Genomic DNA, 24765 nt, shown 5'->3' with positions numbered 1-24765 from the left:
GTGGTTCATTCATTGTGTCTGACTTGACTGAGAAGCAGGTGAGGGGATTTGAAGAGGCTGATCATCAAACATTATTCAGAAGTTGTTTTAAGAGGCGTAAGAGTAATACAGATAATTGACAAGAATTTACTATTCATTTTGTGATCTGTGAACACAAATGGAAATATGTCATTTCCCAAACAGCATTAATGGTTTCAAGATATTTTGGGAAATGTGAGGGATTTTTCTTAATTCCTGACTATTGGATGATATCCTATGTATGCTAGACTTGTATTAAGAATGACTTATTTTCTTTAAGTTTCGGTGCTTGTTATCTGTCTGGAATTTCATCAACTAAACATATTCAATGCAGCCTCTAAAACTATAGAACACTTTAAAAACTGAAATACTAAATCAGTATATTTTTGTGTTTACAGTGGGATCATGAAACCTGGCCTTAATGCTATCATGGGACCCTCAGGTGGAGGCAAAACTTTGTGAGTACAATAGAATGTATAATTCAAAGTCCTTTTGGAGCTGTTTCAATGTTCTTTGAAAAATCACAGGCATTTGATGGACATTCCTGGTCTGGTCCTAAGTAGTGTATATCACTTGCTTTTAGACTAGCTTGTGGTTTTAATCATAGGACCAGAAAGTCTTATTAAAATTCAGTATGAGTAACACAACATGATAAGGTGATAAGTCATAGCAGCTGGCCGTGTTATCAGCAAATGATGAAGGAAGGGTCATTGACTCTATACTGGATAAGCCAATCATCTCTTGCTTTAATGTGTTTGGGATTTTGTATAGTACATGATGTAAAGGAAGGTAAGAATTTCTGTATGTGTGTGTGTGTGTGTGTGCATGTGTGTGTGTGTGTGAGAGAGAGAGAGAGAGAGAGGTAGAGAGAGAGTGTGTGTGTGTATGTGTGTGTACAGACCATATGTTAAACCATAGAATTTTTTGATTAGTTCATTTTTAACATGAACAAAATTTGGATTCTGTGTATGTGAGAGTTGTAGCCTTTGTAGGAAGGAAAAATCTCACAATATATGTGTCCTTTTATAGGTTGTTAGATATCTTAGCTGCAAGGAAAGATCCAAGTCATTTATCTGGAGATGTCTGGGTACATGGAGTACCTGAGGATTCCAATTTCCCACATAATACAGGTCATGTGGTACAGGTAAGTATTAGTGATTTTGCCTGTTAGGTTTACCCTGTTCCTGTAAGGCAAGAGCCTTGGCTTATAGTTTAGTGTGCTTCCAATTGAACATGCTCAGAACCAACTTTATTTACACCACATTTATAAAAATTGAGGGAGGGATCAAAAGGAGAGACAGAAAGAACCTGGAATATTAACTTTTAGGCAGTGGTATCAATTCTAGCTCTCCTATCATTTCCAAAAGGATCTATTGTTGTATTTTTTGCCCTACATTCACCTATCTTCTTCTCCTAAAGGATGACTTTAGCAATTCCTCATTGAAAGATTTGTAAGTGTCTAGAAGACATAATTTTGTGTGCTCCACCTGGGTATGCAAATAGGGAGTGAAAATGCTTCCCTTGGGCTCTGAAGCTGTGTGTGTAGAGTTACTGAAATCCTTAGAGCTGAATGTTCACAATAGCTAGAACTTTCCTTTGGGTTTGTTATTTTCATATATTAAATTACATACACTGAATTGATAGTCTTAGAAAAGACGAACTGTTTCTTAAGGAAATCGCATTTGCCTTCAGGATGATGTTGTGACGGACACCCTGTCAGTGAGAGAAAATATATGGTTCTCAGCGGCTCTTTGGCTTCCAACAACTATGTCAAAACAGGAAAAAAAATGAGAGGATCAAAAAGGTCATTAAAGAATTAGATCTGGAGGAAATGGCAGATTCCAAGGTAATATAAGAAACCTGATAGAATCATAACCAGGAAGGAGGGGCTCCCACGTGGGCAATGTGACCTTAATCAGAAGTTTCCCAAAGTTTGTGTTGTCAAAATTGGTGGTTTTCTGTAGTGATGAGAAAAGTGATTATTTACATACTAAGAAGAGGGAAATTATGTGAATTTGAGCTTTGTGCAGTCTGAGAGATAAAACCTAAATTTCATTCTACTCTATATGGATTTCCAGTCATCCCAGCACTATTTGTTGGAGAAGCTGTCTTTTTTTCAACATGTTTTTGGCATCTTTTTCTAGTATGAGGTAACTGTATTTATGGGACTTTGTCTCTGTGTCTTCTACTCTATTCCATTAGACTTCATATCTGTTGTGGTGCAAGTATCATGCTGTTTTTCTTTCTATAGCTCTGTAGTATAATTTGAGGTTCAATATTGTGATGCCTCCTGCTTTTCTCACTAACAGTGAATCTGTACAGTGCTTTAGGTAGAATGGCCATTTTGACAATATTAATTCTGTCTATCCAAGAACAAGAGATTTCTTTTCATCTTCTGAAGTCTACTTCAAATTTTTTTAGTGTTCATTGTAGGTGATGCTTCACTTCCTTTGTTAGATTTATTATAAGGGTTTTTTTGATGCTATTGTGAATAAGATACTCTTTCTAATTTCTTGTAGTGATAGTTCATTTTTCATCTTAAATTTTGTTTAAGTTATTTTCTCTCTTTCTTTTAGTTAGTTTGGCTAAGAGTTTATCTATTTTGTTTACCTTTCAAAAAACCCACTTTTTTCATTGATCTTTGGAACTTTTTTTCATTCTCAATTTCATTGGTTTCTGTTCTGATGTTGATTATTTCCTATCTTTTTTTGATTTTGCTGTTGGTTTGTTCTTGTTTCTTAAGGCCTTGAGATGTAATTTTAGATTACATACTTGTTGCACTAGCTCAATGTTACACACTTTCCTCTTAGAGCTGTCTTCATACTGTCCAAGAGATTTTGATATGTTCTATCGCTATTCTCATTTATTTTTTTTTATTTCTCCCCTTATTTCTTCTGCTATCCATTCACCTTCAGAAGAGTATTATTTAATCTGCTGGTGTTAGAGTGATTTCTGTTTTTTATCTTTTATTTAATTTAAATTTTCATTTACTTTTTAATTTTTTATTATTATTTTTTTAATTTATATATGACAGTGGAATACTTTACAATTCATATTATACATATAGAGCACAATTTTTCATATCTCTAGTTGTATACAAAGTATATTCACACCAATTCATGTCTTTATACATGTACTTTGGATAATAATGTCCATCACATTCCACCAGCATTTCTAACCCCAGCCCCCTCCCTTTCCCTCACACCCCTCCCTTTCTTTCCTACCCCTCTTCCCTATCTAGAGTTTGTCAATTCCTCCCATGCTCCCCTGCCTACCCCAGAGTGAATAAGCCTCATTATATCATAAAAAACATTCAGCTTTTAGTTTTTTGGGATTGGCTAACTTCACTTAGCAAAATTATCTCCTCCAACTCCATTCACTTACCTGAAAATGCCATGATGTTATTCTCTTTTATTGGTGAGTAATATTCCATTGTGTATAAATGCTACATTTTTTTATCCATTCATCTAGAAGGGCATCTAGGTTGGTTCCACAGTTTAGCTATTGTGAATTATGCTGCTCTAAACATTGATGTGGCTGTGTCCCTATAGTATGCTGTTTTTAACTCCTTTGGGTATAGACCAAGGATAGAGATAGCTGGGTCAAATGGATAATTCCCAATTATCCAAGGAATCTCTATATTGCTTTTCATATTGGCTGCACCAATTTGCAGTCCCACCAGCAATATATGAGTGTACCTTTTTCTCTACATCCTCACCAACACTTATTATTATTTGTCTTCATAATAGCTGCCATTCTAACTGGAGTGAGATGAAATATTAGAGTAGTTTTAATTTGCATTTCTCAAATTGCTAATGATGATGAACATTTTTTTTTTATATATTTGTTGACTGGATTGATTGTATATCCTCTTCTGAGTAGTGTCTGTTCAGGTCCTTGGCCCATTTGTTGATGGGGGTATTTGGGTTTTTTTTTTGTGTGTGTGCTTAGTTTTTTGAGTTCTTTATATACCCTAGAGATTAGTGCTCTACCTGATGTGTGAGGGATAAATATTTGTTCCCAGGATGTAGGCTCTCTGTTCACCTCATAGATTGTTTCTTTTTCTGAGAAGAAACTTTTTAGTTTGATTCCATTTCATTTATTGATTCTTGGTTTTAATTCTTGCACTATAGGAGTCTTATTAAGGAAGTTGGGGCCTAATCCCACATGATGGAGATTAGGACCTACTTTTTCTTCTATTAGGAGCAGAGTCTCTGGTTTAATTCCTAGGTCCTTGATCCACTTTGAGTTAAGTTTTTTGCATGGTGAGAGATAGGGGTTTAATTTCATTTTGTTACATATGGATTTCTAGTTTTCCCAGCACCATTTGTTGTAGAGGCTATCTTTTCTCCAATGCATGTTTTGAGTGCCTTTGTCTAATATAAGATAATTGTAATTCTGTGGGTTAGTCTCTGTGTCCTCTATTCTGTACCATTGGTCTACCAGTCTGTTTTGGTGCCAATACCATGCTGTTTTTGTTATTATTGCTCTGTAGTATAGTTTAAGGTCTGGTATAGTGATGCCACTGGCTTCACTGTTCCTGCCAGGATTGCTTTAGCTATGCTGGGTCTCTTATTTTTCCAGATGAATTTCATTCCTGCCTTTTCTATTTATATGAGGAATGCCATTGAGATTTTAATTGGAATTGCATTAAATCTGTACATGCTTTTAAAAATCTTATTGTTGATTTCCAATTTCATTCCTGTATGTTATGATAAAATTCAAGATAGTATCTCTGTTTTCCTATATTTGCAGTTATTTGATTTGTGACTGAAAATATGGTTTGTTTCAGAAAATGTTCCATGTGCTATTGAGAGGAAAGTGAATTTAGGCATTGATGAATTAAGTATTCTATAAATGTCTCTTAGGTCTATGAATTAATTTAACTTTTTGTTCTGTAGAATCTTTACTTAGTTTTGGTTTAGTTGATCTATCCAGTGTTGAGGGAGAAAATTTAAAGTCACCCAGTATCAATGTATTGTGGTCCATTTTATTCTTAATATTGATAAGGGTTTGTTTCATGTACATAGATGATCTGTTGGTTGAGGCATTAAATTTTGCCATCATTATCTTGTTGCTATATGATTTCCTTTAGCAGTATGAAGTGCCTTTCTTTCTCTCTTCTGATTAATTTTGGCTTGAAATGTACTTTATCTAATATGACAGTAGTTACACTTGATTGTTCATGATTCCTACTTTAATGATATATCTTTTCCCCTCCTTTCACCTTGAGTCTAAGGATATCTTTGCCTGTGAGGTGAGTCTTTTGCAGACAACATACAGTTGGATGTTGTTCTTTATTCTGGTCTTCCATCCTATCTCTTTTGATTGATGATTTTAGACTATTTACATTCAATGTTGTTATTTAGAGATGGTTTATATTTCTAAACAGTTGAATTATTTCTAATGTTTAAAGAAGACTTGATTCCTCTTTAATTGACTATTCTTCTTGAGCACTTCATTCCTATGGTGCTCTTCATTTTCATTTGTCATTTCTTCTTCATGAAAACTTTCATTGTGTATGTCTTGTAAGTGCATGCTTATTAGTTATGAATTATTTTGGTTTTCTTTTTTATGAATTTTTTTTTTCAATTTACAATTTTGAAGCCTAATTATGCTGGGTGTAGAAATTCTTGGTTGACATCCATTTTCTTTCAGAAGTTTATACATTATACCAAGTACTTCTAGCTTTTAGGGTCTAGCTTGAGAAATCAATTGAAATCTGTTTTGGTTTAGTTTTTTCACATCTTCGTACATGTATTTTGTATAATGATGACTGTCTCCTTCCACCACCCTTGTTATTCCCCTTCTCTCTCCCTTTCCTTCCCACCCCTATTCCCTGTGTAGAAGTAATTTTCCTCCCATGCTCTCCCTCCCTAACCCACTTTGAGTCATCATCCTTATATCAGGAAAAAAAAAAAAAAAAAAAACATTTGACATTTTTTTTGGGGGGATTGGCTAACTTCACTCATTATAATCTTCTCTAATGCCATCCAGTTCTCTGCAAATGTCATGATCTTATTATTTTTTTAGTGCTGAGTAATAATCTATTATGTATAAATGCCACATTTTTTAATCCATTCATCCACTGAAGGACACCTAGATTGGCTCCACAGTTTAGCTATTGTGAATTGTGCTGCTATAAACATTGATGTGGCTGTGTCCCTCTAGTATGCTGTTTTTAGGTCCTTTGGGTATAGTCCAAGAAGGGGAATAACTGGGTCAATTGGTGGTTCCATTCCCAGCTTTCTTAGGAATCTCCATACTGCTTTGCAAAATGGCTGCACTAATTTGCAATCCCACCAGTAGTGTATGAGTGTACCTTTAACCCTGCATCCTCACCAACACTTGTTGTTGTTTGTCTTCATAATGACTGCCATTCTTACAGGAGTGAGATGGTATCTTACAGTAGTTTTTTTTTTTTTTTTTTTTTTTTTTTTTTTTTTTTTTTTTATTGGTTGTTCAAAACATTACAAAGCTCTTGAAATATCATATTTCATGCATTTGAATCAAGTGGGTTATGAATTTTTACCCCGTATATAGATTGCAGAATCACATCGGTTACACATCCACGTTTTTACATATTGCCATACTAGTGACTGTTGTATTCTGCTATCTTTCCTATCCTCTACTATCCCGTGTCCCCTCCTCTCCCCTCCCATCTTCAATCTCTACCCCATCTACTGTAATTCATTTCTCTCCCTTGATTTTTTCCCTTTCCCCTCACATCCTCTTATATGTAATTTTGTATAACAATGAGGGTCACCTTCCATTTCCATGCAATTTCCCTTCTCTCTCCCTTTCCCTCCCACCTCTCGTCCCTGTTTAATGTTAATCTTTTTCTCATGCTCTTCCTCCCTGCTCTGTTTTTAGTTGCTCTCCTTATATCAAAGAAGACATTTGGCATTTGTTTTTTAGGGATTGGCTAGCTTCACTTAGCATAATCTGCTCTAATGCCATCCATTTCCCTGCAAATTCCATGATTTTGTCATTTTTTAGTGCTGCATAATAATCCATTGTGTATAAATGCCACATTTTTTTTTAATCCATTCATCTATTGAAGGGCATCTAGGTTGGTTCCACAGTCTAGCTATTGTGAATTGTGCTGCTATGAACATCGATGTAGCAGTATCCCTATAGTACGCTCTTTTAAGGACTTCAGGGAATAGTCCGAGAAGGGCAATAGCTGGGTCAAATGGTGGTTCCATTCCCAGCTTTCCCATGAATCTCAAGATTGCTTTCCAAATTGGCCACACCTATTTGCAGTCCCACCAGCAATGTACAAGTGTACCCTTTTCCCCACATCCTCGCCAGCATTTGTTGTTGTTTGACTTCATAATGGCTGCCAATCTTACTGGAGTGAGATGGTATCTCAGGGTGGTTTTGATTTGCATTTCTCTGACTGCTAGAGATGGTGAGCATTTTTTCATGTACTTGTTGATTGATTGTATATCCTCCTCTGAGAAGTGTCTGTTCAGGTCCTTGGCCCATTTGTTGATTGGGTTATTTGTTTTCTTATTGCTTATTTTTTTGAGTTCTTTGTATACTCTGGATATTAGGGCTCTATCTGAAGTGTGATTTGCATTTCTCTGATTGCTAAAGATGATGAGCATGTTTTCATATATCTGTTGATTGATTGTATATCGTCTTCTGAGAAGTGTCTGTTCAAGTACCTGGGTCATTTATTGATTGGATTATTTGTTTTTGTTTTTTTGGTGCATATCATTTTGAGCTTTTTATATACCCTAGAGATTAGAGCTCTGTTTGATGTGTGAGGGGTAAAATTTGTTCCCAGGATGTAGGCTCCCTGTTCACCTCACAGATTATTTCATTGTTGAGAAAAAAACTTTTTAGTTTGAAACCATCCCATTTGTTGATTCTTGGTTTTAATTCTTGTGCTATAGGCATCTTATTAAAGAAGTTGGGGCCTAGCCCCTTGTGATGAAGATTAGAGCCTACTTTTTTTTTCTATTACATGCAGAGTCTCTGGTTTAATTCCTAGATCCTTGATCCATTTTGAGTTAACTTTTGTGCATGGTGAGAGATAGGGATTCAATCTCATTTTGTTGCATATGGATTTCTAGTTTTCCAAGCACCATTTGTTAAAGATGCTATCCTTTCTCCAGTTCGTACTTTTGGCACCTTTGTCCAATATAAGATAGTTGTAATTTTGTGGGTTAGATTCTGTGTCCTGTATTCTGTACCATTGGTCTACCAGCCTGTTTTGGTGCCAGTACCATGCTGTTTTTGTTACTATTGTCTGCAGTATAATTTAAGGTCTAGTATGGCGATACCACCTATTTCACTCTTTCTGCTTAGAATTGCTTTACCTATTCTGGGTCTCTTATTTTCCAGATGAATTTCATGATTGTTTCTCTATTTCTATGAGGAATGCCATCAGGATTTTGATCAGAATTGCATTGAACCTTTATAGTGCTTTTGCTAGTACGTTCATTTTAATAATATTAATTCTGCCTATCCATGAGCAAGGTAGATCTTTCTATCTTCTAAGGTCTTCTTCTGTTTCTCTCTTTAGGGTACTATAGTTTTATTGTATAGATCTTTCACCTTTTTTGTTAAGTTGATTCCCAAGTATTTTATTGAGATGTTTTATTGAGATATTTATTTTTTTTATTTTTTTAAATTTTTTTTATTGGTTGTTAAAAACATTATAAACCTCTTGACATCATATTTCATACATTAGATTCAAGTTGGTTATGAACTCCCAATTTTACCCCAAATACAGATTGCAGAATCACATCAGTTACACACCCACGTTTTTACATATTGCCATACTAGTGACTGTTGCATTCTGCTACCTTTCCTATCCTCTACCATCCCCCCTCCCTCCCCTCCCATCTTCTCTCTCTACCCCATCCACTGTAATTCGTATCTCTCCTTGTTTATTTTCCCATTCCCCTCACAACCTCTTATATGTAATTTTGTATAACAATGAGGGTCTCCCTCCATTACCATGCAATTTCCCTTTTCTCTCCCTTTCCATCCCACCTCATCTATCTGTTTAATGTTAATCTTTTCTTCCTGCTCTTCCTCCCTGCTCTGTTCTTAGTTGCTCTCATTATATCAAAGAAGACATTTGGTATGTGTTTTTTAGGGATTGGCTAGCTTCACTAAGCATAATCTGCTCTAGTGCCATCCATTTCCCTGCAAATTCTATGATTTTGTCATTTTTTAGTGCTGCGTAATACTCCATGGTGTATAAATGCCACATTTTTTTTATCCATTCATCTATTGAAGGGCATCTGGGTTGGTTCCACAGTCTAGCAATTGTGAATTGTGCTGCTATGAACATCAATGTAGCAGTATCCCTGTAGTACGCTCTTTTAAGGTCTTCGGGGAAAAGTCCAAGAAGGGCAATAGCTGGGTCAAATGGTGGTTCCATTCCCAGCTTTCCCATGAATCTCCATACTGATTTCCAGATTGGCCGCACCAGTTTGCAGTCCCACCAGCAATGTACAAGAGTACCCTTTTCCCCACATCCTCTCCAGCACTTGTTGTTGTTTGACTTCATAGTGGCTGCCAATCTTACTGGAGTGAGATGGTATCTTAGGGTGGTTTTGATTTACATTTCTCTGACTGCTAGAGATGGTGAGCATTTTTTCATGTACTTGTTGATTGATTGTATGTCCTCCTCTGAGAAGTGTCTGTTCAGGTCTTTGGCCCATTTGTTGATTGGGTTATTTGTTTTCTTATTGTTTAATTTTTTGAGTTCTTTGTATACTCTGGATATTAGGGCTCTATCTGAAGTGTGAGGAGTAAAAATTTGTTCCCATGATGTAGGCTCCCTATTTACCTCTTTTATTGTTTCTCTTGCTGAGAGAAAACTTTTCAGTTTAAGTAAGTCCCATTTGTTGATTTTTGTTATCAACTTTTGTGCTATGGGTGTCCTATTAAGGAATTTGGAGCCCGACCCTACAATATGTAGATCGTAGCCAACTTTTTCTTCTATCAGACGCAGAGTCTCTGATTTGATATCTAGCTCCTTGATCCACTTTGAGTTAACTTTTGTGCATGGCGAGAGGAGGGGATTCAGTTTCATTTTGTTGCATATGGATTTCCAGTTTTCCCAGCACCATTTGTTGAAGATGCTATCCTCCCTCCATTGCATGCTTTTAGCCCCTTTATCAAATATAAGATAGTTGTAACTTTGTGGATTAGTCTCTGTGTCCTCTATTCTGTACCATTGGTCCACCCTCCTGTTTTGGTACCAGTACCATGCTGTTTTTGTTACTATTGCTCTGTAATATAGTTTTAAGTCTGGTATCGCTATACCGCCTGATTCGCACTTCCTACTTAGAATTGCTTTTGCTATTCTGGGTCTTTTATTCTTCCATATGAATTTCATGATTGCTTTATCCATTTCTACAAGAAATGCCGTTGGGATTTTGATTGGCATTGCATTAAACCTATAGAGAACTTTTGGTAATATCGCCATTTTGATGATGTTAGTTCTGCCTATCCATGAACAGGGTATATTTTTCCATCTTCTAAGATCTTCTTCTACTTCTCTTTTTAGGGTTTTGTAGTTTTCATTATATAAATCTTTCACCTCTTTTGTTAGGTTGATTCCCAAGTATTTTATTTTTTTTTTTTTTTTGAGGATATTGTGAATGGAGTGTTTTTCCTCATTTCCGTTTCAGAAGTTTTGTCGCTGATATACAGAAATGCCTTTGATTTATGCGTGTTGATTTTATATCCTGCCACTTTGCTGAATTCATTTATTAGTTCTAGTAGTTTTTTTGTAGACCCTTTTGGGTCTTCTAGGTATAGAATCATGTCATCTGCAAATAGTGATAATTTAAGTTCTTCCTTTCCTATTTTTATGCCTTTAATTTCTTTCGTCTGTCTAATTGCTCTGGCCAGTGTTTCGAGAACAATATTGAATAGAAGTGGTGATAGAGGGCATCCCTGTCTTGTTCCAGATTTTAGGGGGAATGCCTTCAATTTTTCTCCATTCAGAATGATGCTAGCCTGAGGCTTAGCATAGATAGCTTTTACAATGTCGAGGTAAGTTCCTGTTATCCCTATTTTTTCTAATGTTTTGAACATAAAGGAATGCTGTACTTTGTCGAATGCTTTTTCTGCGTCTATTGAGATGATCATATGGTTCTTATTTTTAAGTCTATTGATGTGGTGAATAACATTTATTGATTTCCCTATATTGAACCATCCTTGCATCCCAGGGATGAATCCTACTTGATCATGGTGCACAATTTTTTTGATGTGCCTTTGTATCCGATTCGCCAGAATTTTATTGAGAATTTTTGCATCTAGGTTCATCAGAGATATTGGTCTGTAGTTTTCTTTCTTTGAGGTGTCTTTGTCTGGTTTTGGAATCAGGGTGATGTTGGCCTCATAGAATGAATTTGGCAGAGCTCCTTCTTTTTCTATTTCCTGAAATAACTTGAAAAGTATTGGCATTAATTCTTCCTTAAAGGTTTTGTAAAACTCCGCTGTATACCCATCCGGTCCCGGGCTTTTCTTGGTTGGAAGTCTGTTGATTGCTTCTTCTATTTCATCTATTGTTATTGGTCTGTTTAAGTTGTGAGTATCCTCCTGACTCAGTCTGGGTAAATCGTATGACTTAAGGAATTTATCGATGTCTTCACTATCTTCTATTTTATTGGAATATAGGTTTTCAAAATAATTTCTAATTGTCTTCTGTATTTCTGTAGTGTCTGTTGTGATATTGCCTTTTCCATCCCGTATGTTAGTGTTAGTGTTATTTTTTGAGATATTGTGAATGGGGTAGTTTTCCTCATTTCCTTTTCAGAGGATTTTTCACTGATATACAGAAATGCCTTTGATTTATGGGTGTTGATTTTATATCCTGCCACTTTGCTGAGTTCATTTACTAGTTCTAGAAGTTTCCTGATGGAATTTTTTGGGTCTTCTATGTATAGAATCATATCGTCAGCAAATAGTGCTACTTTAAGTTCTTCTTTCCTACAGTTATTCCTTTAATTTCTATTGTCTGTCTAATTGCTCTGGCCAGTGTTTCAAGAACTTTGTTGAATAGAAGTGGTGAGGGAGGGCATCCTTGTCTTGTTCCAGATCTTAGAGGGAATGCCTTCAGTTTTTCTCGGTTTAGAATGATGCTGGCCTGAGGCTTAGCATAGATAGCCTTTACAATGTTGAGATGAGTTCCTGTTATCCCTAGTTTTTCTAGAGTTTTGAACATAAAGTGGTGCTGTATTTTGTCAAATGCTTTTTCTGCATCTATCAAGATGATTATATGGTTCTTATCTTTAAGTCTATTGATGTGATGAATTACATTTATTGATTTCCGTATGTTGAACCAACCTTGCATCCTGGGGAATGAATCCCAATTGATCATGGTACATGATATTTTTGATATGTTTTTGTATCCGATTTACCAGAATTTTATTGAGGATTTTTGCATGTGTATTCATTAGAGATGTTAGTCTGAAGTTTTCTTTCTTTGAAGTGTCTTTGTCTGGTTTTAGAATCAGGGTGATATTGACCTTGTAGAATGAATTTGGAAGTACTACCTCTTTTTCTATTTCCTGAAATAGATTGTAGAAAATTGGTATTAGTTCTTTTTTAAAGATCTTGTAAAACTTGGCTGTATATCTGTTCAGTTCTGGGCTTTTCTTGTTTTATAATATTTTGATGGCTTTTTCTATTTCCTCACTTGATATTGGTCTGTTTAAGTTGTGTATATCCTCCTGACTCAATCTGGGGAGGTCATATGACTTTAGGAATTTATCGATGCCTTCACTATATTGTAATTTATTAAAGTATAAGGTTTAAAAATAATTTCTAATTATCTTCTGTATTTTTGTAGTGTCTGTTGTGATATTGCCTTTTTCATCACATTTGCTAGTAATTTGGGTTCTCTATCTTCTTCTCTTTGTTAGCATAGCTAAGGGTCTGTCACTCTTATTTATTTTTTCAAAGAACCAACTTTTAGTTTTGTCAATTTTTTCGATTGTTTCTTTTGTTTTGATTTCAGCTCTGATTTTAATTATTTCTTTCCTTCTACTGCTTTTGCTACTGGTTTGTTCTTCTTTTTCTAGGGCTTTAAGATGTAGTGTGAGGTCATTTATTTGTTGGCTTTTTCTTCTTTTAAGGAATGAACTCCATGCAATAAATTTTCCTCTTAGTACTGCTTTCATAGTGTCCCATAGATTTCGATGTGTTGTGTCTGTGTTCTCATTTACCTCAAAGAATTTTTTTAATTTCCTCCTTGATGTCTTCTGTAACCCATTCTTCATTGAGTAGCATATTGTTCATTCTCCATGTGATGTAGGAATTTTTCTTCCTTATTTTATTGTTGACTTCCATTTTAATTCCATTATGATCAGATAAAATTCATGGTATTATTTCTTCTCATTTTTATTTGCTAAGAGTTGCCCTGTGGCACAATATATGGTCTATTTTTGAGAAGGTTCCATGTGCTGCTGAGAAAAAAGTGTATCTGCTTGATGTTGGATGATGTTTTCTATACATGTTAATTAAGTCTAAGTTATTAATTGTGTTATTGAGTTGTATAGTTTCTTTATTCAACTTGTGTTTGGAAGATCTATCTAGTGGTGAGAGAGGTGTGTTAAAGTCACCCATGATTTTTGTGTTGCAGACTATTTGACTCTTGAACTTGTGAAGTGTTTGTTTGATGAACATAACTGCACCATTGTTTGGGGCATATATATTAATAATTGTTATGTCTTGTTGTTGTATGGTTTCCTTGAGCCATATGTAGTGTCCTCATTTATCCCTTTTGATTAACTTTGGCTTGAAGTCTACTTTATTTGATATGAGTATGAATTCCCCTGCTTGCTTACAAGGTCCATGTGAGTGGTATGATTTTTCCCAAACTTTCACCTTCAGTCTGTGTATGTCTTTTCCTATCAAATGAGTCTCCTATAGGCAGCATATTTTTGGATATTTTTTTTAACCCAGTCTAGTAGCCTATGTCTTTTGAATGGTGAGTTTAAGCCATTAACATTTAGGATTACTATGAGAGATGGTTTGTATTTCCAGCCATATTTGTTTTTTTTTTTTTTTTTTTTGTTTTTGTTTTTTTTTTTTTTTTTGTTATTTAACTTGACTTGATTTTCCTCTTTAATTAGTTGTTTTCCTTTAGTGTTCTACCCACCCACTGTTGGTTTTTATTGTTATTTTTCATTTCTTCTTCAAGAAATGTTTTGCCAAGGATGTTTTGAACCACTGGTTTTCCATTTGCAAATTCTTTTTACTTTCATTTATCATGGAAGGTTTTTATTTCATCTTCATATCTGAAGCCTAATTTTGCTGGATACAAGATTCTTGGTTGAAACCAATTATATTTCAGCCTTTGAAATATGTTGTTCCAGGATCTTCTAGCTTTCAGGATCTGTGTGAAAAGATAAGCCATTAACCTAGTTGGTTTCCCCCTCTATCTAATCTGCTTCCTTTCTCTTGTGGCTTTTAAAATTTTCTCCTTGTTCTGTATGTTGGGCATTTTAATTGTAATGTGTCTTGGTTTGAATCTTTTATAATTTGGCACATTCAGTGTCCTGTAGGCTTCTAGGATTTGGATTTCTGTTTCTTTCTTCATTTCTGGAAAGTTTTCTAATATTATTTCATTGAATAGATTGCTCATTCCTTTGGTTTGGACCTCAATACCTTCTTCTATCCCAATAACTCTTAAATTTGGTCTCTTTATTCTATCCATATATCTTCAATGTTCTGCTTGTTGCTTCTTATCAGTCTCGCTGTGATGTATACATTCTTTTCGAGATGACATACTTTGTCTTCATTGATGTTCTCTGTTCTAAGTGTTCTACTCTGTTGATGATACTCTCATTTGAGTTTTTAATTTTAATTTGGTTTATCATTTCTTTCATTTCTAGATTTTTTTTTTTGTATAACATCTATCTTCCTGTAGAGGTGATCTTTTGCTTCCTGGATTTGTTTATGTAATTCATTGTTGAAGTGATCTTTCATTGTCTGCATTTGTTGTCTAATGTCTTTCCTGAAACTCCAGAACATCTGAACCATGAATATCCTGAAATCTTTATCTGACTTTCTTTCTGCTGTAGATGTTACCTCTTTTAATGTTGTATTGTCTTGCATTGTTTGTGGTCCTTTCTTTCCTTGTCTTTTCATGCTGCTCATGTTTCTTTCCAGCTCTGTGAGTCTGTTGTGTTATTGTTTTTCCCCTATAGATTTATATTGCACTTGTATAGTTCCAAAATCTCTCCTTTGTGGGGAAAGACAATGTTAACAGTTCCCAATATCAACAATCCATCATCTATGAACAAGTTTTCATTATCAATACATTTATAGTTAATCTCTATGCCTAGAGATGTTGGATTCAATCATTATTTAAAATATAGTCATTAGTTTCATAAAAGCCATACCATTTCTGATGGTGTACAGAGAACTGAAGGTCAGGCGTAGGACATTATGTTAAAGGGGAAATGTGTGAGGGTATGGAGTTAATCTATCTTAGCAACTTTGGAGGAAAATTCTAGTGAATAGACAGGAGACAGTTTAGGGGAGATAGGTTAGGGAAGAATGCATAAAATCAAACACCTATATGTATTGAGAAAATTACCTGAAGTAAAAATAGTAAAAGTTAGGAGGTTGAAAATGGGAGAGAGGGTGTAAGAAAATTAAAAAGAAAAGAAAGAAAGAGAAAAAAGAGAGGGAGAAAGAAAATAAGAAAAAAGGGGGGATTATGCAATTCCTCTATAATATATCATTCTGGTGATTCAGTTCTGAAAGTCCTATTTCATGCAAACTACTTGGTTTCACATATGTTGGGGTTGTAGGAACCAGTGGGGGAAGGGTAGAGGAGAAATGATGAGAAGAGAGAGAGAGAGAAAAAAAAAAAAACTCTTAGAATTCTGTTTTCTTTTCTTCCAGTAGGTCACATTGTCTATTCCAAGCTTGTGTCTCTGCCCTCAGGTAACCAGTGTGAGAGGGCTTGGGCATCTTCCTGGAGCCTCCCTGCTCTTAGTCTCTCTTGAGTTGAAGTTGTACAGTTGCAGTTCCATGTTGATAGCCATGCCCCCCAACTCTCTGTACAGTTGCAGTTCCATGTTGATAGCCATGCCCCCCAAAAAATTATGAGAAAGGTTTTGAGTTATTACATCTGGAGGTGGGGCAATTGGAAACCAGGTACCTGACTAGCTGCAGAACTATGCTGGTAGCCATGCCCACCAAGAGATGGTGAGAAAGGTTTTCCAAGATGGATTCCGTCTGTTTCCTGCGTCGGGTGTTTGGTGAGGTGGGGGGGGGGGTGCTGGGGTGACCTTGTGCTGGGGCCAGAACTCAGTCTGGTGACCCACATGGGAGTGGAGCATAGTCTGGATATCTACAGTTCTGTAGAAGTGCTGCTTGTGGTCACGTGTGTGTTCAGACTGTGGGCTTTGGGGCCAGAGTCTGGAGTCTGACCAGCAAGCAAAGCCTCTGCATTCCGTGTCACGCCCGCCGCTCCAGTGGAATCTGCAAAAGATTCCCTGTATGGTATCCTGTCACATGCTCTGAGATGTAGTTTTTCATTGAGGCAGGACGCTGTGGAGAAGCCTTTTGACTGTTTTCTCGGATTCGTGCGCAGAGCCACCAGAAGCAGTACCTCCTCTACTCCGCCATCTTTGCTCCTTGGTTTAGTTTTAAATGTGACCAATCCTTTTTCCCTTGAAGTTTTTACAATTCTATGCTTATTCTATAGGTTGTGCATTTTTTAATAATGTTTCTAGGTATGGATGCATTGTGATTTTTGTATAATTTGATTCCTTTTGTCTCTTTTATTTGAATTTCTATCTCATTCTTAAGGTATGAAAATTTTCCAATATTATTCATTGAAAAGATCATGAATCCTTTATCCTTTATCTATCTCAATGAATCTTAAGTTTGGTGTTTTAATGATATCCCAGATTTCTTGAATATCATTTTTAGAATTTCTTTATCTTTACCGAAGTGATCTTTCACTTCCTGTATTTTACCCCCAATTTTGCTTTTTACATCTTTTAAGGTAATAGAACATTTTAACTATGAAATTCCTAAATTATTTTTCTACATGTTGTCCATGGTAGTGTCCATGGAGTCGGTTGTTGAAGCATTATTGGTTTGGGGTTGATTTGTTCACTTGCTTTTTCATACCATTTCTATGACTACCCATCTATTGGTATAGTTTTCACTTCTTTATTAATGGAGGGACTACTTGTGAGTTTCTTTCTCTTAAGACCCCTGTATTGATAGAATATCCAAATATTTATTTACTTTTTCAGTGTGTCACTTCTGCTTCTCCTAATATCAGCACCACTTTTTAAAATGCCAGTGAATCCTATTTACCATAATCTTTTCAGAGCCAAGTTAAATACTATTCACCTTATAAGAAATAAAACTTTTTGCTATTTTTTTCCACAGTTCCCCATATATACATGTAAACCTGTAATAAAGTTCTGGAATAGCTCAAAAAATAGTTAATAGTTATTAAATTTAGTACAATTACTGTAACCTTAAAAGAGGAATAAGGGCAGGGGAGAAAGATAGGCCAAAAAGAATTTGAGAAAATATAGGATGTAAAAATAAAGAGAGAGAAAAAAGATATAAAATATAATTCACACCCAGATACAAAGGCAAAATAGATGGATGATGAGTATGTAAGGTAGTATTAGATAATGCAAGAGAATGAATCAGGGATATGAAAAACAAGTATAAACCAGAGAAATGAAAACAAAGATAGGAAGATTGACACCAAATAATACTTTAAACCATTAGATAAAATACATTCAAATGGGTTGAAGGTACAGTGTTGGCTATTGGGGTCACTACTCTCATTCATGTTAACGAATTCTGTAAATTATCAAAATTGATGTTAGAGTTATTTATAGTAAACCATGCCAAGGTAAAGAAAAATGATGCTGAATCTTGGTTTGGATTTCAGAGGGGTTTGGACCTGTAGCAGATGAACATCATTCCTTGGCTGTGGATCTCTCCTGAGTTACAGTGGTGTAGGAGCCACCTTTCACCAGTTATTTTTGTTTGCTGAGGGATTGAGTCAGGTTTACTTTGGGGCTGCTATTTTTTAACTGATATTGTCTTTTTAGGAAAGTACTTTCTTTACTCTCTTATTTAGCTGCAAGTCGGCACTTCCATTAGTTTTTTGCTTAGATTTCCAGGGGAAATGTACAAAGTTGTTGGCTTCTTACAACCATAAAGTCTCATTGATTGAAATAATTTATTTTTTAGTTCTTTATGATCTGAACATAACAGAAATGTAAAAAAAAATAGTTTGATTACTCTAATGATATGAACAATTACCTAATAATTAAAGTATTAAGGCAACTGTATTAGTAATAATATCATTCACTTCAATTGCTCATTTTCCCCCTTTTCTCCCAAACTAACATAAGAAAATAAGCACATTTCCTTACCTTACCAATATCAGTATCAGTGAAAAAATGGACAAGGTCTCTGTATTATCAACTGTTTAATGACTATATTTATATTCATTCACATTTCCATAATTGTTCCCAAAGGCCTTATTTATTGGTTTATAATAATTATAAAGAATAATAGATTTCATTGTGGTATATTTAGACATTTATATAATACTTTGAATTAGGTACCCAAATGTCTTTTATAGTACAATTGTTAATGGAAACCAATCAAGGGCCATAAGGAGCATTCAATAATGATATGTTTAGAGACTCCAAATTCTAGATGTATTTTTTACTTCCTACCTCCCCCAGAGCTTCTTTATTCCCTTTCCATACATATACTGGTGAAAAGATTGGGCCAGTTGCCCTGTGAAATATACCCTCTTCTGGGATTTTCTGAAAAGATGAATGAGCAATAATAATTATTGGTGAAAAAAATTATGAAATTGAAAATATGTGAATATGGAATGTGTGTAGTATATGTTTCTTGCTCCAACGTGATTCTCTTTTTTTTTTTTTCAATCCAATTGGGATCCTTTGTGGAGATGGTATGTCTGTAGGAAGCTGTCACAACACTCTAAAAGATCATTATAGGTAGTGTCCTTTATATTTCCTCCTATTTTATTTGTTTGTTTGTTTGTTTATTTTTGGTACCAGGGATTGAACCCAAGGGTACTTAAACATTGAGCTATATCTCCAGTCCTTTTTTGATATTCTATTTAGAGACAGGGTCTCACTAAGTTGCTTAGGGCCTCACTAAGTTGCTTAGATCCTCACTAAATTGCTCAGGCTGGCTTTGTATTCATGAATTCCTGCCTCAGCCTCCAACTGAGAACAGCTCTTCTCCTATCTTAGTAGTCATTTCCCCATTTTATAGGCTTTTCTTTTCTTTCTTTTTTAGTGTTTAACTTACTCTCTTAAAACTGACTATGTGGTGAGGAATTCACAGGACTATTAAAAGAATGAGCTTCATATCAGGTGCAATCACTGGAGAACTTTGCACTAGGGCTCAGCTTCCACATGTGGTTAGAGTGAAACATCCCCCTTCGCCTAGGTGTCATTTACTTGCTGTTCAGAATAATGAGGAAAATTAGGTAAAGTGTCTCTAGCAGAACTGCTGGTGGTTAATTCACCAAAAGATAGTGATGAAGAAAATTCGTGAAAATGATAATAATTTGTGTTTTAGGTAAAATCTAAAGGAGAAAGAAAAAGGACTAGTATAGGAATGGAGCTGATCCTTGATCCTCTCATCTTGTTCCTGGATAGGCCCACAACTGGCTTAGATGGGAGAACAGCTAATGATGTCATCAGACTCCTAAAAAGGTAAATGCTATGGCAACATTACATTTCATCTGTTTACTATCTGATCACTTCCAGTTACCTGTATTCCTGGTGCAGGAGATTCAGAAGCTAAAAAAATAGTGTTCCTTCTTTTTTACCAAGTTACAGTCAATAAACAAGAAGTGTATCAAGAATGATGAAAAAACACATAGGGAAGTAAGGTCATGGTGAGGGCAGGGAGCTGTTTTAAACAGGAAGGTCAGAGAAGACCACAAGCATGTTACACCTGAGTTGGGAGAGAGTGAGATGTGCTATAAATCAGAAGAGTATTCTGGTTGGAAGAAGCAGCCAGTGGCCCTGAGATAGAGCATGTCTTATGTGTGTGGAATATCAGCAAGGCCAGAGGGACAGACCCAGAGACTAAGGGGAGTGGAGGTTGCCTGATGAACTGTCACAACAATGCTACAGATTGGGGGCTCAACAACAAAAAATTTTCTTATATCTCTGGAGACCAAAAGTTGAAACTAATGTGTCTTCTGGTCATTTCTTCATTAGTTTGTAAATGACACCTTCTCCCTTGTGTGTCTGGGTCCTAATCTCCTCCTAACTGGACATAGTCAGATGAGGACCCCCTGATGATCTCATTTAAACTTAAAGACCTCCTTTATGGTGCTATGTCCAATGTGGTTACATTCTGAGGCACTGGGGAATAGGACTTCAACATCTGAGTTTGGGGAGGACACAGTTCAGCCAATGAAATGTGTTTAGGATGTGAGGTGAAGTTGGGCTGATTGCAGATTTCATGGATCTCATAGACTATCAAAGAAGTATGGTTTTTCCTGTCACTAGGGGACATAGTGATATTTTGAGGGTTTTAGAGCACAGCAATGGCTGTGGGGAAGACTGTGCAGTTAGGCAAGGATGAGAGAAGACCCAGTGAAGGAGCTGCTGAGCTTCAACCAGAATGGTCATGGTGAGCAGAAGGTGGTTTCTGTTTTCAAGGGAACCAATAGGGTCAGGTCAGAATTTGCACCTGGGATGGGAGGATTAAGACAATGACTGCTGAGATTTGGGGCTTGAAGAAGTGGAAGAATGAAATTAAATAAATGGGATTTCCTTTATCAAGAAAGAAAAATGGCCAGGTGGGGTGCTGCACACCTATAATCCCAGCAGCTCTGGAGGCTGAGGCAGGAGGATCACACATTAAAATCCAGCATCAGCAAAAGCAAGACTCCAAGCACTCAGTGACATCTTGTCTCTAAATAAAATACAAAATAGGGCTGGGGATGTGGCTCAGTGGTTGAGTGCACCTGTACTCAATCCCTGCCCCCTCCCCCCACAAAAAAAGAAAGAAAGAAAGGAAAAAAGGAAGGAAGGAAGGTGGGAAGGGATGTTTATAGGAAATTTGTCAATAGTTGAGATTTATACAACATCTTTAAAAATATAAATATATTTCAAACTGACAGAAAGTATCTAAGAACAATACAGATGAAATCCTACTCTTCTAACCTGGATTCCCCTCTGTTACTTTTCATTCCATATGCAGCCCCTCCTTTCTTCTCTGCTGTTTCCTACATAGGCTTTTCTGCCATCATGTGCTACTACAACCTCCAATCAGGGAGGACATGCCATCATCTGCACTCCACAGTTCACTCCACAGTTATTGCTTTGCCAATATCCAATCAGGGCTACTCAGATTTCCCCAGTTCTCCCTAGTGTCTCTGTTTCCTGCCTTTTTGGGATCCTCTACAGAAATATATTTTTCCTGTCTTTTTTCAATCTGAAAAGTTAATGGCACACTGCAGGGTTTATCCCAGTGAGTGTTGTATGAGCTGACTCAGGCATGAAAGGATGCTGAGTTCTCAGTGAAACACACCTGGGCATGCAACCTACACAGCCTTTATCATCTAATTGTGGTGCATATATGTATACATAGATGTTTCCTAAAAATACATGCATGAGCATAGATATATCTATATTTATTGCTATTTCTGTTATTGAATACATTGAAAAGACCAGGAACTCATAACAACATTTCTGATGCCAATCTGACACCTCTGTCTTACTTTTAGTCTTTGCTATTTTCACATTTGTAAGTGACTTCAGACATGGAGATATTCAACTCCCATTATCTCAAAATATGTGCTTACTTTCTTATGCAGTAATTTATTTGTTTAAGGAAGCCAATCTCCTGGTAGCTATGGTCTCTCCCTTTGTCCACCACCTCTAGAAACCCCTCTGCCATATTGTTTTAAGCTGCCAATCACACTACTTTCATGGCCTCCCTTCTGTCACAACCTTGCTTCCTCTGATGCCCATGACACTTTGAGCAAGTGTCTATGCTACAAGAGAGGAAACAACAAGAACTGAAGATATGTATGGATTTAAACTTCTGAAGTTTAAGATGTCACTTACACATATAAGTGAAGATGCCAAGAAACGGGTCTGGAGTTCAGGCCCCATTACAGAATATATGTAGGATATTTTTATTCACAGATATTTTCTTTGTGGGTTACTCTGCTTAGCACAGTCCTCTTTACTCATGCCCAGAGCTTTGGTCAGTCCTTCCCAAGCACTGCTGAGCATACTCATCACCTGGGACTTATTGAAATGCAGATCCTGTTTCTCTAGGTTCCTGGAAGGAATCAAGGTTCTCTACAGTAGTTTTAAAGCATTACTGAAACTGATTCAGTTAGTCCTCAGGCCCCACTTTGAGTGTTAGAACTCTCAGGTATCCCATGTCCATCTTCCAGTCCTTTCTCAGCTTCTTATTGTCAGTTGAATAATTTCCAGTTTCTTTTGGAAGGGTTCAACATGGTCCTGTTTGGTCCTCTCTATTAGTTATCTTCTTCACCCAAAACAACAGCAACACAAGCACACACATAGACACTGCTTGTTGTGTTACACAGAAAGGCTTCTTATAGTTTTGAATTTTAGACCTGTTCACTTCACACTTTGTTCACCTTGAATCTCTGTTCTTAGCTCACTATTGTTGGGAATTTGGATATTCTACTTTTATCACCTCCAGAATGGGTTATCACTTTCCCTTTTTTGTTTATAAGGAGCCATTAACTTCTTTGAATCCAATCATATTGAAATTATAGACCTTATCTCCTTTTTCTCTTTGAGAAAGATCATCTTTGGATATATTAGATATACTAGGTGCTTATCAAATTCTTAAATTGAAGTGATTCTCCTCATAAAATATTTACAAAACAGTTTGGAAAAGTTTTTTTTTTTTTTTTTTTTTTTTTTTGCCTTTGTTTCTTATACCCATAAGTAATAATTCCTATAACAAGTAGGTAAGTAGGTGAGAAATGTTTCTACCGTAAAATCAAACCAGACTCAGATTCCAGCCTTGCCATTTAGTAACTGTGAGCCATTGGTTAGTTACTTGACCTTTAAACTTTATATGTCAAAAGAAGAAAATACTAATATTATAATATCCTTGGGAAAACATTGTGGAAATTCAATTTATCACTAAAACATATAGCTAAGTGCTAAATAGCATTCAAAGTGCTTAACAGTATTAATGTATTACTAAGGTAGGATGAAAACCAATTACTAAAGAGCCAGGATACTTAAATGATCAATGAAAATTTGTATATGACCATCCTTCTAATACTTCATTGATAACTAGTTTCAAAAGTGAGTATACTCAAAATAATCTAAGATACTTGTTAATAATATGGACTCTCTATTCCAACCACCAGAGATTGTATACCAATTTCCCTGAATTCACTGTCTTGGAAAACTCTCTAGAAAACTGCATTTTCACCAATTTCTAGTCAACTCTAGACTGCTAAAGCAATAAACTTTAAGATTCTTTAGTCTTTTTTTTTTGAAGTCTATTAGTTTATTTAGGAATATTAGCAGAATTAGTACAATCAGATTGGCACAGAGAGGTACTAAAGGAAAATGATGTTGAAATGGGATTTTTTTCCTTTTCAATAAAGGGTAGAAAGTAACCAGCAGAAAAATGAAAGGGATGAGGAATAGGGTAACATTTCAATTCTTATTCTCCCTCCTCCCCGCTTTGTTCATGTTCTTTGCTCTGAACTCACTAAAATTACAATACAGGTTGTGAAACATTTGGAAAAATTATTGTAAATTATTAGAAAAAGAAATTGTGGTCTAAGGCACTGGAAAATAAAACATTAGGTACATTATGAATACTAATTGAATAAAAAAGCAGATTTCATTTGCAAACTCAACATGAACTAATCATACAATCTTGAACATTTCATCTTTTCTCTACTGGTGTCTGGTTGCTCATACAGTGTTCTTTTTAAATTCAGTCATTTTTATTGAAGTGATCTATAAGTTCTTGCATTTGATTGGAATGATATGCCTAGTATAACATCCAATACAAAGCCAACTCACACAAAACGTTTTTGAACATAACATGAATATGTCATCAACCTTTCCTAAGAGGTTAAAACATATGGCAAATAATAACAAAATGTGATATAGTAAGTCTACTTGTTATAATTATTTTACCTAAATTATGCAAATAATATTTTTGTTGGTTTTGATACAATAGAAGGAAGAGGTTAAAAATATATCAAGAGCATTGTAATGTTTTGAACAACCAATAAAAAATATGAAACAGTAGAGTTTATCTGAATAGAAAAAGTAGGCATTAGGATAGAACAGTAAACATTCTAAACCCTATAGTGACACTAGATTTACAGTCTGCTGGATGTGAGCAATGCAAATATCCAGAAGCAGAAAATTGTCAAATGAGAGGAGATAGGCAAAGTCAAAACTCAATAATTACATGTGGGTCATGTGGGTTTCATAATTTGCTGATTGTTTTAATCTCATTATTGTTAAACATTTTTTTTCTAAATTCTATCTCCTTTTATTACTTGTTTTTTTAAATATTTTTTTCTTGTGATTTTGTAACATTTTATTTAATGCAAACTTTTCCTCAGTTGAAAGAAGCAATATAGTCTTCAGTGTATTCATTGTGATTTGAAAATATTTTTTTTTTAAATTAAGAACAATTCTAATACTTCCTTGAACAGTGGTGATTGAAAGTTAACAG

General features: G+C 35.6%; 1 protein-coding gene across 1 annotated transcript in view; it reads left to right on the top strand.

Annotated features, from left to right (window-relative positions):
- The first annotated feature begins 419 nt into the window (after nucleotides 1-419).
- The window catches only part of LOC114082688 (broad substrate specificity ATP-binding cassette transporter ABCG2-like), a 56696-nt gene continuing 32350 nt past the window's right edge, over nucleotides 420-24765 (top strand). Inside the window, exons 1-3 of the mRNA XM_071614831.1 lie at nucleotides 420-476; nucleotides 1048-1162; nucleotides 19621-19757. Coding sequence (XP_071470932.1) covers nucleotides 424-476; nucleotides 1048-1162; nucleotides 19621-19757 — 305 coding nt within the window. The 5' untranslated portion in view covers nucleotides 420-423. The remainder of the gene's footprint in view (nucleotides 477-1047; nucleotides 1163-19620; nucleotides 19758-24765) is intronic.

The sequence above is a fragment of the Marmota flaviventris genome, chromosome 7 (genome assembly GCF_047511675.1).
Source record: "Marmota flaviventris isolate mMarFla1 chromosome 7, mMarFla1.hap1, whole genome shotgun sequence".
Lineage (NCBI taxonomy): Eukaryota > Metazoa > Chordata > Mammalia > Rodentia > Sciuridae > Marmota > Marmota flaviventris.
Note: the sequence above shows the minus strand (reverse complement) of the source record. Positions and strands in the feature narration are given on the sequence as shown.